Below are 16,387 nucleotides of genomic sequence, written 5' to 3' on the forward strand. Positions count from 1 at the left end.
TTACTATATGTTAATCAGCACACTTCTCAAAGAGACCATTGATGAATAAAGAATGAATGCAGAGGTAAACATTTGGCTTTTGAAACCTAAATTTGATTAACAAATACCTCACCTCATGTTATGTGTGAGAGAGAGAAAAATAAGATGATCACATCTATAAAAGGAATCCTGAATTGTCCCATTATGTCTTAGACTTTGCAGAAGCACGTATCTTTGGGGGCTTATTTGCTTCTGAAGAGATGATCTAATGTGAAATGTATGTGCTGGTACCAATGCACAGAACACCTACCTGACTAAAACATAATGAACTGGCAAAGCGTTGTTTTTGGGGGGGGGCAGGGGGAGGAAAAGGGGCTGCGCTAGTAGGAGTTTTTGGCAGCTGGACGTGCATATATTTTTCTGTGGCTCAGAGCCATAGAAACAAGCCATTTCTCATCAATGGTACTTTATCACCTGCAGCCAGCCAGAGGAGGAGTAGGGTTTCTGGCACAAGTGTTTCTTCAGAAATGGAAAAAAGAGTTCCGCCTGTTCATGACTGTAACCTACCTCACAGTCTGCACGTTCAACCCTCCCGCCCTCAAACCACCACAGCCTGGCTCTGCTCTTGTTCTTAATGAATAGCTTTCATCTGATTGCTCTAAGTTTCACAAAATCTGTGGGATAGTCCTGAGAGGGAGCCCCTTCTGTGTTTGGTTTTCAGCATACTTTGTCCCTGAATCCCATAAAGCAAAGCTTAAGGTCCCACGCATGTTTTCCCAGCTTCTATGAATGCACAATTATCATACTTTTCATGGAAACCAGGCATTTGCATGGGAAAATGACTCACAGGAAATATTTATTTGCATAGAAACTCGTCAGATCTGCACAAGCTACTGCAATAACTGCATGTGAAAAGGTAGATGCAAAGTTATTCACACACTTGCTTTATTCATACATAACTGGAAACATCAACTGAACAAGTCCGTGGGGATAAGCCTAACCTCTACTATTCTAAGCCTGATAAATTACTGTCCTTGACCCCCAAGCAGCAAACGTGCTCTGAGTCATTTTGCCTTTCCATTCTCAAAGAGCAGGAACTAGCCTGAACCTCACTCATCTTGAAGGGGGGTGTGGTGTGGGGGAAGTAAAATGAAGCTTATTTCACTGCCTTTCCTCAGATTATGATTCCCCTAATGTTATTATAAGCCTGTGGGAATTCCAGGTAAGGACTGCAGGCCCCAGTTCTTTACTTGCCCTCATATAAATCCTTCTCATTTTAAAATCTCACAATTCGCGTGCAAATGTTTGTTATGCTCTACTTAGCTGGAGATTTATTCTTGGAAGTTCAGTTGCCTTCTGCCTACCCAGTGATTTATTCTGGATTTCAGCTGTGTAAATAGCCTCCTGCTTTGCCACAGCTCCTACATGGAGACTGTTTTCAATCATGCCATGTTAGGAGACTGGGGTCTGACAGATGAAAAGAGTTATGATGCAGTTTCAACAAAGCTGTCTTGCAAAACTTTTGACAAAAGGTTACACATTATTTGCATATGATTCAGGAATGAGCTATTTTTTTACGGGATATACAAATTTAGTTTTTACAGGAGGCTGTGCCCTTGGCGTGCCACCCTAGCTCTAGGCTTAAGCAGTCAGCGGATAAACACAGCATGCCAGGATCTGGACAAGTCCCCAGCCATGTGAGAGGGCTCTGACATCCTAGTAACCATCTTATGAGAGTGGGTGGAGACAACAGAGAAAGCAAACAGAGTGTTTGGTTGGGGTTTTTTTTAAGGTTTGGTGGTTTTTTTCTTCTGGTCGAGTTTTCTCTCTTCTCTCTTTTGCTTTTCTTTCATATCCTCCCGGGACTTCTACTGTTTTCTCCCTCAGATTTCTTTGCTTAACAGCCTCCTAAGAAGAACCTGCCTTTTCCCCCCCACTTTCTCGCTCCCCTGTTATGTCTTCTCTACTCTTTTCCCACCGCCTTACTCTCTCACCTCCATCCCTGGTGCCTGCCCCCAGCACAGGGCCCACAGAGGTGCCCCAACACATGTGACCAGAGTGGACTTTCACCAGGCACTACAGCAAATGGGTTTGCTCTTTCTTGCTCTTTAGCGGGCAGAGTGCAACTCTCCCTCATGGAAGTGAGGAGGTGTTCGGTGACCATCCTGCCATCAGCTGAGACAGGCTCCAGTGGGAGGCCCTTGTCCTGGTGCAGTTGGGCAGAGGGCTTGGTGCCTGCCCTATGGCTTCCCTGGGCCAACCCAAAGCTTGGCCCCAAACCCAGCTACCTACTCAGCATGAGTCACTGGCTCACTAGAGAAACACAGCCACTTCTGGGGAGGAATATGGCCCTTGTTTGCCCGTACCCTACCATACCACGGAAAAGTGCGGTGTAGCTGGAATATCTCGTCTCTCTGACAGCAACATCTGCCCCTTTGACTCAGATACTTTAAAAGATATGTGGAGATTACAGACTATTTTATCATCTTTCTCTTGACATAGAGAAGAGAGAAACATTTCTTTAAACCAAGCTATTGTAATAACGACAGCTAATAAATCTGTCAGAATCAGCATTGCTTGGTTTAAAATTACTGGAGGCTCAGACTCAATCCTGCAACAGAAGACCGCAGAGACTATTATGTGTCGGTAGCTCTGAGACAAGTGACAAACAATTAAAAATATAATTACAAGTTCCTTACCAGAAGATTGGTGACTAGGTGTCATCATGGAAATCTGAGCACGACAGAATGTTTTACTGTCCAATAACTCTGGGAATTAAAAAGAAGACATTCAAACTAATAGCCTCAGACAACAACAAAACCATCTCAGAAATGCATGAAGTGATGTTAGTTACCTACTGTGCTACCATAGGCACTGTCATACAGATAATTCTCTTCTTTCCAGGACACCATTAATGACGGATCTGAAAGTAAAGGACCAAAAGGAAAATCACGTCACTAAAAGGACATTTTTTAACACAGAGGTAAATATTAAGCATTGAGGGAATTAGGAATTTGCGAAAAAAAAAAAAAAAGAGCTGTCAAGGGAACCAAGAAGTAAAGGGGCTATGCACAAAATCATTTCCTTTCACTCAAATTATGGATGGGGTTTTGCATATTTAGGCAAATGTATTTACACAAAGCACCGACTTTTAGAAATAATGTAATATCCTCTTCCTTTTCCTGGCTAATTTATGCCTGGCCTTGAAGGACATTTCCTGTGCCAGATCAACTTTAATTCTACCCAATCCAGTCCTGAATTCTCAGTCTCTCATAATTATGACAGTGCGTTGGTGCCATAGAGATGAAAGTGTTCTCAAATATCTACTAAAACAGAAGGATGCTTATGATGAGCATTTATTTCTGTAATGGTAGAACTCGAAAGTCATCTCTGAAACAGAGCTTCATGCTTAAGCACATAGTGAGAAACATCAAAGCCTCATCCTAGATGAAGGACCATTTTATTCCAGGTACATCAAGTCCCTTCCTTAACCTAAAAACTACCTTCATGATTAAAGAGGAATAGTCTTTAGTGACATTCTGGTCACATGGATCAATATAAGCAAAAATATTGTCTTTATGATCTGTATGTTGATCTGGAAATTACTCTTCACAGTGCATTTTTGAGGTCAGAAGTCTTAAAAATCTCCTTTTCTTTTGAAACCAGGTCAGAAAGGATGAGATATAAAGTTCAGATCTAGGTTACACCTAATTTTTCTCATGTTCATATAAATGAAATCAAAAAAACAAAAATGAGTTATAGCTAAATCATTGTGTTTGGCTGAGTTACCACTTATGACATAGGAATTTTGCAGGCATGCTAACTAATAGCTGCATGTTTGGGCACCCAGGGCTTGCCTTCCTACAATAGCACACACCCTTTGCTTGCTTAGACACCTGATCTGCCTAACGTCGCCTCTGAAAACAGTCCTTACCTAGCCAGAACACTGGGAGACAGCTTTCCTTCCCATTTTGGCCTCTTTCAGTGCCCATATCTTTGCAGCTGTGATGGTTTATTAGAATGAGGAAGGCTTCCCCTCAAAATCACCAGCCCCATCCCTACTGGCTCAAAAGGAGTATGTTTCCAAGCATCCTGATCCAGAATTCCTGCTCCTCCCCATGCAGAAACTAAACCCACTCCCACCGCCTGTGATCAGCATCACCAGAGCCCCACCGTGCCACTCCTGATTCGGCATATTTAGGAGAACCATATATCAGTTAGTCCTTTCCAGGATGTGCAGCTGAGGTACTTTGCCCTGCACTATGTGCCTCTAGTAGTAGTAGGAAGTAATATTATAGCAAGATCTCATAAATCAGGACTTAAAGGATTACTGGAGTTACCTCTATGGCAAGCAGCAAGGCTGCTGCATGAGCATCACCCATACTATGCAGGCACAGGCAAGGAGTGGATTGCAGATTACGAAGCTTGCCTGCTGCAAGGAGAAGGCAAATGGTGTCCCTGGCTGGGGAGGCTGGGCTCCTACAGGTTAGTTCAATAAACTGGCTGACAGTATTTGCTGGAGACGCCACATGCAACAGATCTGTACTTGTTCTACCAGGAGATATTAAAACGTGACTCCTGAATGCACCCACATACAGAGAGGCTGGGACTAGAGGGATAGAGAGCATTTGGATATGGACAGGCAAGGAAAGACAGTGCTCTGGCAAAGGAACCAGGAAAATAATCGTGCCTGAAGAGGACAGTTGAACCAAGCTGAAGTTCGTTCTTCAGTGAAACAAAGTCCTGTGAGCAAAGGGATCTAGCAATGAAGACACTAGAAAAAGAGATTTCAGTTTCCTTGAAACATATGAAGAAATTGAAATGTGATGGGTTTTTTTCTCTCCAAGTTGTTTGGTTGGGAAATTTCCTAGTGTTTCAGACATTAAAGGAACTTAATAACAAAATATTTTTTCTCTCTTTTTTTTTTTTAACTGGACATATTGTTAAAATAGTTGTCTTGAAATCTAGTGAATGAAGCATAGAATGAAGTCCTCTACAAAGTTGCATTCATTGAGCACCGCTAATGATTCCAACTCTGACCATTAGTGTAGACTGCTGATATTGCAGGAAAAGTGACCATGTGCGTGTGGTGTTACCCAAAACTTCAGAAGCAGATATTGACTAACATTTGTGTTACTTCTTTAATTCTGCATGATACACTTTCCATTTTATTTAATTCCATTTTGATATCTTTCTCGTGGAAAGAACAGTTTCCCCTTTTTGTCACCATCAAAAGACAAGTTACCCAACTGTCACTCACCTGTTTGCTCTGTTTTCACAATGACATTATGAGATTGGTACATATCACTACCACACTGGCCTGCAAGAAAGCATATGGCAGATAAAACCTATGAGAATGAGCACAGAAGAATCAAAAGTGTTAGCTACAAGCAGCAACTTCCACAACTAGCCAGAGGGCTAGTTTTGGAGCAGGAAATGTACCCTTTCCTCTTGGTCCATCAGAATTCTGGCTTAAGTCCTATCTTAAAATTTAACATTATAGTAAATATAGAGCTATAAGCAGAACAGCAAACACAGCAACTATGATCTGCCAGGTAGGTCTCTGGGGAATGTGAGTGGCTTCTGAAGATCTCAGAATTCAGAGCACTGTACATGTGTCTCTGTCTAATATCTATTTACCATTCCATTTTAGGTGTTGAAGGTTGCTGTAAAGCAGTTGTCCTGCTGTCCCAGCTGCCTGAGTGAATTCCTGCAGGCTCATACTACACAGATGTTCCCCGTTGATATCAAACTCCTGGAAAGGTATGCAGTTGGCATCCAGTTGGTTGGTGTCAAGGAGATGCTGCAGCCACTCCCAGACTTGAAACTTAGTCCAGTACTGAGGATGTATTTCATGCCACTGGGTTCCATAGAAGCTACTGGATACTGGGAAAGAGAATAGGTATTTATGGTCTCTGTCAGCATAATAGTCATCAACAATATGTCATCAACAATAAAGATCTATGGCCAATTGCCTTGGAAGTCTGCAGATATAGACACTTTTCTCAGTCCTTAACACTGACTCAGTAGCTACTGCTGGAGAAGATGTGTGTGTGGGGGGGGTTTACCTCAATTTTCCAATTGAAAACTGATAATTATTTCATTACATATCTCTCCACTGACTTAATTTTCAGGAATGAATTTAGTAGTGTTGGCTAAATACACCAAAATTCTTTGATGGGAGACACCTTGCAGAAGTACTATTGAAAACGGATGTGTGAGCCAGTAATTTTAGTGCATGAGAAGATGATGGAAAAGCCTTGCAAAATTCTCATAATGTGACATGGAGACTTTCTTTGAATAAGAACTTTGTAGGGATTGAATATGAATTGTAGGATTCAATCAAAGAAGGTTAAAAGCTAAGGCTCTCTCATCTTGCTCCACAGTAAAAGCCTGTCAGTATGGGCCACAGCTTCATGACTGACTTGGCATTCAGATGAATGCATGTTGTTGCTGTAGTAAGGTAAGGTGGTTTCTGAATGTAGTTATAAAACTCATTTTTAGTTATGGAAGCTGCCTAATTTTCTTGTTAGAATGAATCTTTTCTTGTTGATCTTTCAAACTGTTCTCAGTCATATGTCATTGCACGACAATAATTTACGTGTGCAAATGAAAGAAATTGTAATCGGGATAGGATAATTATGTAAGATAAGAGCAAAGGCAGGACTGCTTTGGTCTGCCCTCACAGAGTTCAGTGCAATTTATTTCTTGGGAAAGGAGGGCAATGGAGTATGTCAGGCAGAGGTAATGGTGTGATAAAATGCTCACAAGTGGACAAACAGTTTAAGATTGAGGGAATGAGAGATTACAGAAGGAGGAAAGACTGCCATGGCCTAGCTCTGCAGTAGTCCCACTTCAGGATATGACACCAGTCTTTACCAGTCTGCCCTAGAAGAAGATTAACCACACACCTGTGAGAAATACTAACAACACTGTAGATTTTGTTAGAGGACCACAAGCAACAGAGTTGGCACATTTTAGGAAATCACCTTCCCCCAGGTGCCTCTAGACCACAGGTCTCTTCAGTTGAGATACAGAGCACGATGCTAGTTTTCAGGTAAACACAAAAAAAGCATAGTTACTTAGGTTTCTTTATCAATATTAGCCAATAAGGCCTGTGTCAGTAACTTAGAGAATTTGCAGGACTGTTTCTCATCCTCCTGCTGAAGGATTTGAGGAATGAGTGGGGAAATGATAAGAATGTGGTATGTCAGAGACAGCTTTGATGAAGCTGTCAAATATCCCCTAAAAAGGAGGTTGATGTGTATTCTTATCACTTCAGAAGGGTAAAGTAATTTCTGAGACCACTAGAATCCTAATGTAAATGAAGATATTTTAGTGAGAAGAAAAAGCAGCTAGGTAAAAGTAAGTGAAGTCGTGAATTACTGTGCAGTCTGGTCTGAGATTAGATGTCCCTGTCCCTCCAAAACTTAAATGAATCCTGACAAGTTTCACACTGGAAATTTGAAAATAGACCCCCACCATTTCCCTTCACAAAATCCTGTGCAAAGTGAAAGTCAGCCAGGACTTTTTTTCTGCATGACTCTGTTACAGACATATCAGCACATTTATTAAGTACATGTTGATGTATTCCTGTGTATCTAGAAATTGCACACAAAAAAGAATAAGACTTTCATTGAGTGGGAACTTTCATTTTAAGTTCTGTTGCAGCTTTATTTGGATTAGAAGGACAACAGCATTGTGTGTTTTTCTGCTTAGATTTTAAGGTTTACCTGTCCACTAAATAATTAAAAGAATTTTAAAATTATACCAAGTACTATATACATAGAGAGAGAGAGAGGTTTATATATATATTTTTATGTTGAGAGAATACATATGAATACATTTTTATAGACACAGACATACAATCAGAAGACAGCAAGAGGAAAAAAAAATATCTCAAGTCACAAACTATCTAGTGCTCTAATGCCAGTCTACTTAGAAAGCTATCTAGTACTTTGAGTGGAAAAAAGCAAATACAGTAAAGCAGCAAAACGAATATTCTCCTGGAAAGCCAGAGAGGTGATTAGCATTGAAGAGTAATGCAGGTTCAGAGGAGGTGGAAGGGGTAAAGTAAGAGAGAAAGAATTCTGGACTGAGAAAAGAGAACTTTCGGCACTTTCAACACAATTTAATTTTAAGAAAAAGAACTAGTAAGGAACTTAACAATAAACTGGTCTGGTTTGCAAGTTCAGTTTTTTACTAAAAAGATAACAAATGAAAATTTTTGTTACCAGGAGTGAAACTCCAGTGGATTAGTACTACTGAAAATAGTACTTGTACGTGCCTAAAGGTGTAGCAGTCCCTTTCCCCTGGCTCCCCATAAAGAACATGGCTCAGAGTGGCTGAATTTCTCCTACCATTGCATGTGGAATATCCGTCTGTCCAGGAAGGCTGCTGGTGGAGTAGATTACTGCTGGAATTGATACTCATTCTGCCAGCTCCTTCCAAAATCATGATCTGTAAGTGAACCAAACAGCTTGCTTAGTGAGCGGTGTCTAGTCCAAGAGGTAAATGGCAAAAAAAAAAAAAAAATCCTCTGAAGGTGAAGTAAGGAGGCCAATTCCATTTGTAGAAGATACAACTGAAATCAAGAACATGTTGACACAACCCCTTTTCTACTGCCACAAAATCTTCTTATGATAAACATTACCATGATTAATTTGCATATGCAAGAAGCAAGTTTCTACAGCTGCCCATCCATAAATGAATAATCTGTAATCAGAAAAGAAGCCGAATGAAAAGACAAGGCTCCTGACAGAGCAATACATGAAAACTGCCAAGCTTTGAGAAATGAAATACCAAATAGTTTTACTTTTTTTTCATTTTCAAAGAGAAATGTGATTTAAACATGCTTTTCTTTTTTCTTTTTCTTTCTTTTTTTTTTTTTTTAGGAGAGAGGAAAGACTTTTCAATAACTTCAAATCCCTACAGTCGACTACAAGCCATGCTCAGAAAATCCTTCACACAGAAAGACGCACATAATAATGTTCTAGGGAGGTAGCATTATAGGGAATATCTTGTCAGTTTTTTATCTGATCTGGGTCAGCAGTGTCTATAACACTTCTTCATAACAAATATTCCAGATCATACATTTCAGATCACCAAAAAAAATTAGACAGTCAGAACTCTTAGAAAAGAGACAGCCATTGTTATAATAGAATTGATATTTTGGAGTGACTCCACCCCCAAGACATCATTCCCTCTTTTAAGAGACACAAACTGTCTTTACCATGTATCTTAGCATTAGTACCGTGAGAAAAATTGTCCTTTATTTTTTTATACTTAAAAACCCCCTACTTGTATGATATTTCAGAAAATGTCACGTACTCATCACATGCTTAATCATTCCAGTGAAACTATACAAAATTCCCCAATGACAGGTATTTTATGTGATCTTTCAGTGGTTTAAAGTTGCAAATTTTAAAAATATACATTAGAACCATAGGCATTATTTGAGATGGGGATAGTAATTTATTAAAGATTATAAAGGCTTTAGATTGTTATTGTTATATAAATAAAAACAAACACTCGCACGTACTCAAACAACAAAACCAAACCATTGTTCAAAAATATTCTCAGTCAAAAACCACAAAGTCCATAAAAACAAAACATTAGACATCAGGATGGCATGTGCACGCAACTAGATTTCGCCTTGGTATTAAAAAGATTATGAAATACAAAATGGACTTGTGAAGGTTAAAGTCACTAGTCATGGCTGTTTATCCACTGAGGCTAATGAAAAAGCTTCCATTGAGAGCGCAGCCGGACCCCCTACGAGATCATGCCAGTTTTTTGGTAGAAGAAAAGGAGACAATAAAAACACTTACAACCTTGGTTTTAAGGGAACAGCCTGAAAACAACCTGGGTTGGTATTTTGCTCTGTCATTTAAAATAAATCATGTAACTTAAAAGTTACAAGTATCTCTTTCTTCCCTTCCGTTTCTCTACCCCTCTATATATTAAGAACAGGATAGGGAGAGAGAGAGGTTACTGTCAACTGCTTAAAAAGCGAAAGCCTTAGGAAGTTTATCAGAGGGAGTGGTGCTTTACAGTATAAACTATTTCAGGGGCTTTTTTTTTTTTGGTAGCTAAGCAGAATGGCAAGATCAAACCTGGGGTGATTTAACAGTTCTTTTCCACTTTTTATTCTAGCCAATGTGTAATTCAGTGATCACTAGCAAGGAGAATTTAATTTCTCATGGTAGGTATACGGGGCTGTAAAATATTAACTGTTTAGATTTGTATGATACATATTGTCCCACTGTGGCCAAATAAAAGATGGATATCATATCAGTCAGTACATTTATGCAAATTAGAAGAGAAGACATTTTTTAGCCCTGCATAAAGACCTCACTTAGTTTGTGAAGAAGAAGGTATAAGGAAGGATTTTAATTTAATATAGCGATTATAAAGATGTTCAGCATAAAACATGTGTATAAATTATATACTTGATGTATAAGAACTTTTAGGAAATAATGCATGTTTGACAGCCAATACATACACTTCTGAGGTTGTGCAGGTTGATGATGTATCAAGTTATTTCTTTAACTTTGATTTTAGTCATTAAGATTTTTAGGTATGAATGAATGAAGTATTAATGAACAAGACCTTATTACAGTATCAAATAGAGGTAAGTTAGAATACCAGCTGTTCTGGGAAAACTATAAAACTTGAAGATTAGCAAAACACACTTAGGAACCCAATTTGGTAAATTCCTTTCTTTTTAAAAAATTATAATTTGCACTTAATGTTCAGTTTAAATCTATTAATCCAAAGTCATATTTACAGAAGCCATCTCAGAATTTCAAGTACTGTGTTGTGTGGTTTTGTATTCTACAACTTCTGCGGTTTCTGGAATTCTACACAGTTTTCATAAGTGTTACTTTTGCAAACACAAATGTGTCTGGGAAAATGTGTGCATATAAAATGAAGTTACTTCTGTGTTCAAGTTCCTGTGCGATTTTGCCCTGAAAATTCAGTTCAGGTAAACTCTCATTTTTCCTTCTTCATAACTAATCAGGTGAATCTCCAAACCAAAAGATCCTATGATACTTTGACTTGGCAACTGAAGCTATGGATAGTTAAATAAATTAAATCTTGTGTCTTGCATAGTTTTTTCACCACAGCAATAACTAAAACCAATGCACATTAGAGATCTGAATAGAATCACTCTGACAGCTTTTCTCCTAGATTTGTGTTTCAGTTATTTTCCTTTAAAAAGTTCTCTCCCTGTCACAGTCTAGCAGACAATTGCTTTTCACAGTATCATAAACATCATTAGTAGTATTATCAGATAATGTGTATGGAACTTTCCCTAAAATGTACACATCCTGTCTTTGGAAGCTATATAAGTTATCTCAACCAGAATAACTTCCAGTATCACCTGTAGGAACAATTATGTATGAGAGAGACAATTTGGAATATGACATTAATCATAGAAACAGGACTGGATTTAGCTTTAACCCAAACTTTACTTTGTTCTGTGTATTACTCAAGGAACAGGTGTTTTAGTGTCTTGAAAACTGTCAAGTCACCTCCTTTATCTTAATGCAAGGGTGTTGCTTATTTGGAAGTCATTCTAGCACTTTGTTCAGGAGGTGTATAAAGTCCTACTAATATAACTTCCACGCCTTTGCTTGGAACCATACAGCATTATACTCAAAAACATGTATCAAAACTAAACTGTGATTTTCTTCATGTCATCCTGTATATGACTTTATTTGCTAAAAGTTCACGGAAGATTTTTTGCTTATATCAGTGTCACATCCCACACTTGGAAAGATTTTGAGTCAGGATATTGGAAGCAGTGTGTTCTTCATTACTTTAGGGCCAAATGCTCAATTCTCCCTGGTGTACAGACAAACCTGGTTAAAGGGTGTGAAACCTCAAGGGGAAGGACATATAAGATGTTCAGTTTTCTTTTAATTATATTCCATGTATCAAAGTGAATGGTGGAACTAATGAAGCCTTGTTTCCTATGAATGTGTATCTTGTGGTTGGAGTCTCTAGTGTCTAGTAAGATGTGAGTGCTGATTGAAGTTTTTCCCACGGTTGGGGCATTCATAATATCTCATTGTCTCAAAGGAGTGAGCTCAAGCGTCACTCTTTCTTTCAGATCAAGTATTAGTGGATTTTCCTTCCATACTTGGCAGCCAGTTCTCATTAATCCTGTAAAAACTTCGTATCTCTGGGACTTCTACCCCCATATCAAATTTAATTAAAATTGGCTATGAAACTCAAAGATTGTTACAGGCCAAATGCAAAAGCCAAAACACAGACCGAATAACCACAAAAGCCTCATTTCCTCAGGAAACCATGCTAAAAAGGGGTTCTAGCTGAGCTGAGATTTTGGAAAACAATATGAAGATCTTGAGGTATGTCCCTCTGCTAAGACATGGTACATTATAAATGAAAGCACATTTATATACGTGTATATACTCACATGAATTTTTATACATATACATATACACATTCTCCACTATGTCTGTGCACTTCAGGTGACTGTACACACATCTCCATTCTGTTTCACTGAAAAGGAGCTGTCTCTGGAGTATAATCTTATAATACCACTAGAAACACTGCACAGATATGAGAGGAAGCAAATAACACTTTACTCAACCAGCACAGTTAAATATAGTTCTGCATTGGCTTTCAGCAAAATTCTTTCTAGAGTCATTCCTATTCGAAGGGATGAATCCATTTTAAAAAAATAATCTTTCACCTGTATTCAATATATTAGGTGGTACTCAAAGAATAAACCCTGAAGGCTTCTCTTAGTGAAAGCTCTCACTAGAGTCTGAAGAAGTGTTGGCCAAGTCACAACCAGCAACTTGGCAGTAACAGGAGGTCATTTGCTCTGCTCTTCTTGCCTTCCTTGACCACCTGACCACTCTGAGTAAATAGCAGTAATGGAAAGAGCAAGGAGCCATGGTCTGCCCATGGAGCAAATCCAGCATTGCAGGAAAACATATTTACAGATCCTTGAACTTTGAACACTGTATAGTGCACTCTATGCAAATTATTTTATTGCACTACAGGTGTGCTCTGAAAATAAGTGACTCTGATAGCCATTTCCACATTCAACCCAATAAGTCTTAACATCCATATAATGGGTTTCTCCTTTCTTTGAACCAGAATCTATCAAGAACAGCTCCTATTAAATGACAGGAAAATTCTGAGCACAGAATGAAAAGCAAATAAGCAGTACAGAGAAAGTGAATTAATCCTAAAGTAGTAAAACCAGAGTGATTGTTCTAATATCAATTTGTATAGTTGCTTATGTCATGACTCTGAAATGAATTAAGGGAGCAAGGAGGGGGGAGCCCATAGAGGAAGTGGCCTAAAGTCCTCTCATTTCTAAAGCCATGCGCTCTATGCAAAACATAAAAATTATGTCTAGGGCAAAATTGACTGAAACTGCTAAGCCATGACTCCACCTGTGAGCTATGCAAAGTCTGAGAGTGACTTCTAGCTGAGACAAGCTCAGTGCAGCTCCTCCTGGCGTGTCCAAAAGGGTGGATCTCTTTTGGCGTATTTACCTATGGGATTCTTCCCCATTTTTCCCCTTTTACCATCATGGCTGAACTTCAAATGTAGATTTCACCTGGGCCTGTTTTCTTTGAAGTGTGTTATGTACACAGTGAAGACACAATCCCTGCTTTTCAGGGTTTGGAGTTTATGGAACAAGTATCTACAGAGTATGTTAAATATTTTAGATCATTACTACACCTTGGATTATAGTCAAAGACTTAAACAGTAATCTAAAATAAATAATACCAAGTGACAATTGCAACTGCAGACTAACAAAATCTGGATTTTTAATACTTCTCTTGAAAAATGAAAAGATAGCTAAGTGGGCAGAATTTTCAAGACATCGGAAACAAAGGACGTGTAAAACACAGCACGTGGACTTGTTTTACACACACAGCTACTTTGGAAACATAAATGCATTGTACTTTTAACGTATATGATCAATTAGCTGCTTTGCATTCCAACCACCTATTTTACATCTCTGGTGGTGGTAAGGGCAAAATGAATATATGAATGTTGAAAACCTGTTTGCGTTTTAGTGTGAGCTTCTGTAGTGGGTCTTCTGTTATCTACGGTTATGGGTTTTCTTTTTCCTTTCACTTAATGTGTATTACTGTCAAGGCTTCAAGGCCTTAGTCTGAGCCAGTGTGCCTATACATACAGTTATGCCTGACACAAAAAATTGCCCTATGATCTTTATCTGTCTGATTTGCAAAGGTCTCAGGTTCATCCTTGGTGTCTGTGCCAAACTCCCAGATAAGATATCATCCTTGCCACAGCTCAGTTTCAGATATGAAACTTTTCTGCAGTGTGCTAGCATCTCTTCTGGCCACATAGATCCACATGTAGCCATCACATACTGCTTTGTTTCCATACCTTTGGCTTAGTGGCTATAAAGCAGAGAGAAGCTCAAAAGAAATAATTTATCTGAGGGCGGATTACTCGCAGGGATTCGCTTCACAACAGAAAGCTCAACTTTGAACCACTTTGCTATGACCTTCAAAGTACCATTCAGATGACAGCACGTAGAGCTTGCCCTATTTGATGATAACCTCAAGTCTCACCACTAATAGAATTGCAAAATCTTAGAGAGCTTTGAAGAAAGTTCATACAAAGAAACACTCTGATCACATTCAATATTTGTTGTAAAACATGCCAAGCATTTGATGCATTTCATTTTTAGTCCATCACATGTACCTTTGGGCCATAGTACTGAAATGTGTTTACTGAATCCCACTATGAGTGTGAAGTTCAAGGAATTACAAAAAAATTTTCTAAATAATCTCCAATATTGTTTTTATTCAGGATTCCGTTTTGGGGCTTTGGGGCCAATCTTTTTCACTTCTACATGTCTCTGAAGTGCACATTCCTATGCTTCTGTATTTTTGGTGTATACAACTGTGGTTCATATGCATAAACCCACCTTTGCATGTGCAAAACTGAATCTTGGTGAGCTTTCAGAGACTACACTGAGACCTAGATCATTTACTGTTGTGGGCTTTTGGAAAGGAAGAGTTTGGTTTATTCTTTTGTTTTCTTTGAACCTTGTATATTAAATGTATACATGAAGGTAAACTGAAAGACCAGAAAAAGGAAGATGAATAGAAAAGGAGTGTTTAACATTTACCTACATTACAGATAGGATCATGATAAACAAAATCAAATAAAGCTTCATTGGAATATTTTATTACTGAAGATATTATTTTCATGATGCACTACAAGGCAACTGTTGTAAGAGATATGTGGTGGTTGTTTTAACATGTTCATATGGAAGCTTCAAAATCTTGCATATATATTTTAACTAAAGAGAACCTTGGGTAGAAAAGTTAGGATCTAGATCTGTATCTGAGCTATCCCTCTGCTCCAGGGTTTGGGTTTGGTTCTTATCTCTCTTTTAACGATGTAATTTAAAGACAAAACCGTAGTTCAGCTTCCTTTTTGAGAGAGAACAAAGTTCACTTTATGAATGCAAAAAAAAAAAAATTACTTGATGATATACAAAGTCTCATAGGTTGTTTTTTTTCGCTGACCCTTTTTTCCCCAATAATCTTCATATGAACTGACTTCAATTTTCAAGGCATTCATTAGTCAAATGAAAATAAAAGGCAGACTTTTAAAAGAGAGGGGGTTTGTTTGTTTGTTTGTTTTTCTAAACCAAAAGCAAACAGACTCGAGGCATAGATGTGTCTGACAGTGCTAACTACCAAAAGTTTGTACTTTCGTAAATTTTACCCATAGTCATGTTACCTTGGCACAGAAAACAGTGAAATGGAACCTGTCACTTAACAAAGATCCAGTGTTGCAGATCCATGCTTTCTCATCACATCACAGGCTAGATGTGTGTCTTCTTGCCATGCCACTAGTTTTTGAATATGAAAAAAGCAGGATCATTATTTATTTTACTGTCAAAAACCTTATTCTCCTTTTGCAGCAGTTCTGTGCACAGATGTGTACAACATTAATAAAATTGCTAGCCATAGAGTTAAGGTAAAAGTGTGTCAAGAAAAGGTTTTATTTCTTGTGATAGATGTTTGGTCATATTTGCAATAATGTATTATCAGAATTTTTGGAACAAGTAGATAGATTCACTAAAAACTGGCCAAAAAAAAGCAGGCTGTTTTCTTTTTTTATTTTTCAAAGTTGGCACTGCTTTCATTACTGTCTGTACCACCTCAGCAAGTTCATGATAATTTGGGTCAACCATTTTTTCCTGAATATTTAGAAGTCATTTGTCATAGATTCATCAGGCTAGCCTCAGGGATACAGAGTCTTGGAAACACAATAATGGGAAAAGCTCCCTTTGCTCTTTATTCTTCTTTCAGCACTTAACACCACACCTCATGGAACAACTCCACACCTCCTTTCATGTCCTTCC

The 16,387-nt window shown here is 38.5% G+C and overlaps 1 protein-coding gene across 1 annotated transcript in view; it reads right to left on the reverse strand.

The window, feature by feature from the left end:
- EHF (ETS homologous factor) overlaps nt 1–16,387 on the reverse strand; it is a 33,621-nt gene that overhangs the window by 7,064 nt on the left and 10,170 nt on the right. The window contains exons 2-6 of the mRNA XM_027642520.1: nt 8,340–8,439; nt 5,620–5,865; nt 5,240–5,299; nt 2,834–2,902; nt 2,679–2,747 (exon numbers count right to left, since the gene is read on the reverse strand). Of these exons, the coding sequence (XP_027498321.1) occupies nt 2,679–2,747; nt 2,834–2,902; nt 5,240–5,299; nt 5,620–5,865; nt 8,340–8,436 (541 nt within the window). The 5' untranslated portion in view covers nt 8,437–8,439. The remainder of the gene's footprint in view (nt 1–2,678; nt 2,748–2,833; nt 2,903–5,239; nt 5,300–5,619; nt 5,866–8,339; nt 8,440–16,387) is intronic.

This window comes from Corapipo altera, unplaced genomic scaffold (assembly GCF_003945725.1).
Source record: "Corapipo altera isolate COAL_440 unplaced genomic scaffold, ASM394572v1 23b, whole genome shotgun sequence".
Classification (NCBI taxonomy): Eukaryota; Metazoa; Chordata; class Aves; order Passeriformes; family Pipridae; genus Corapipo; species Corapipo altera.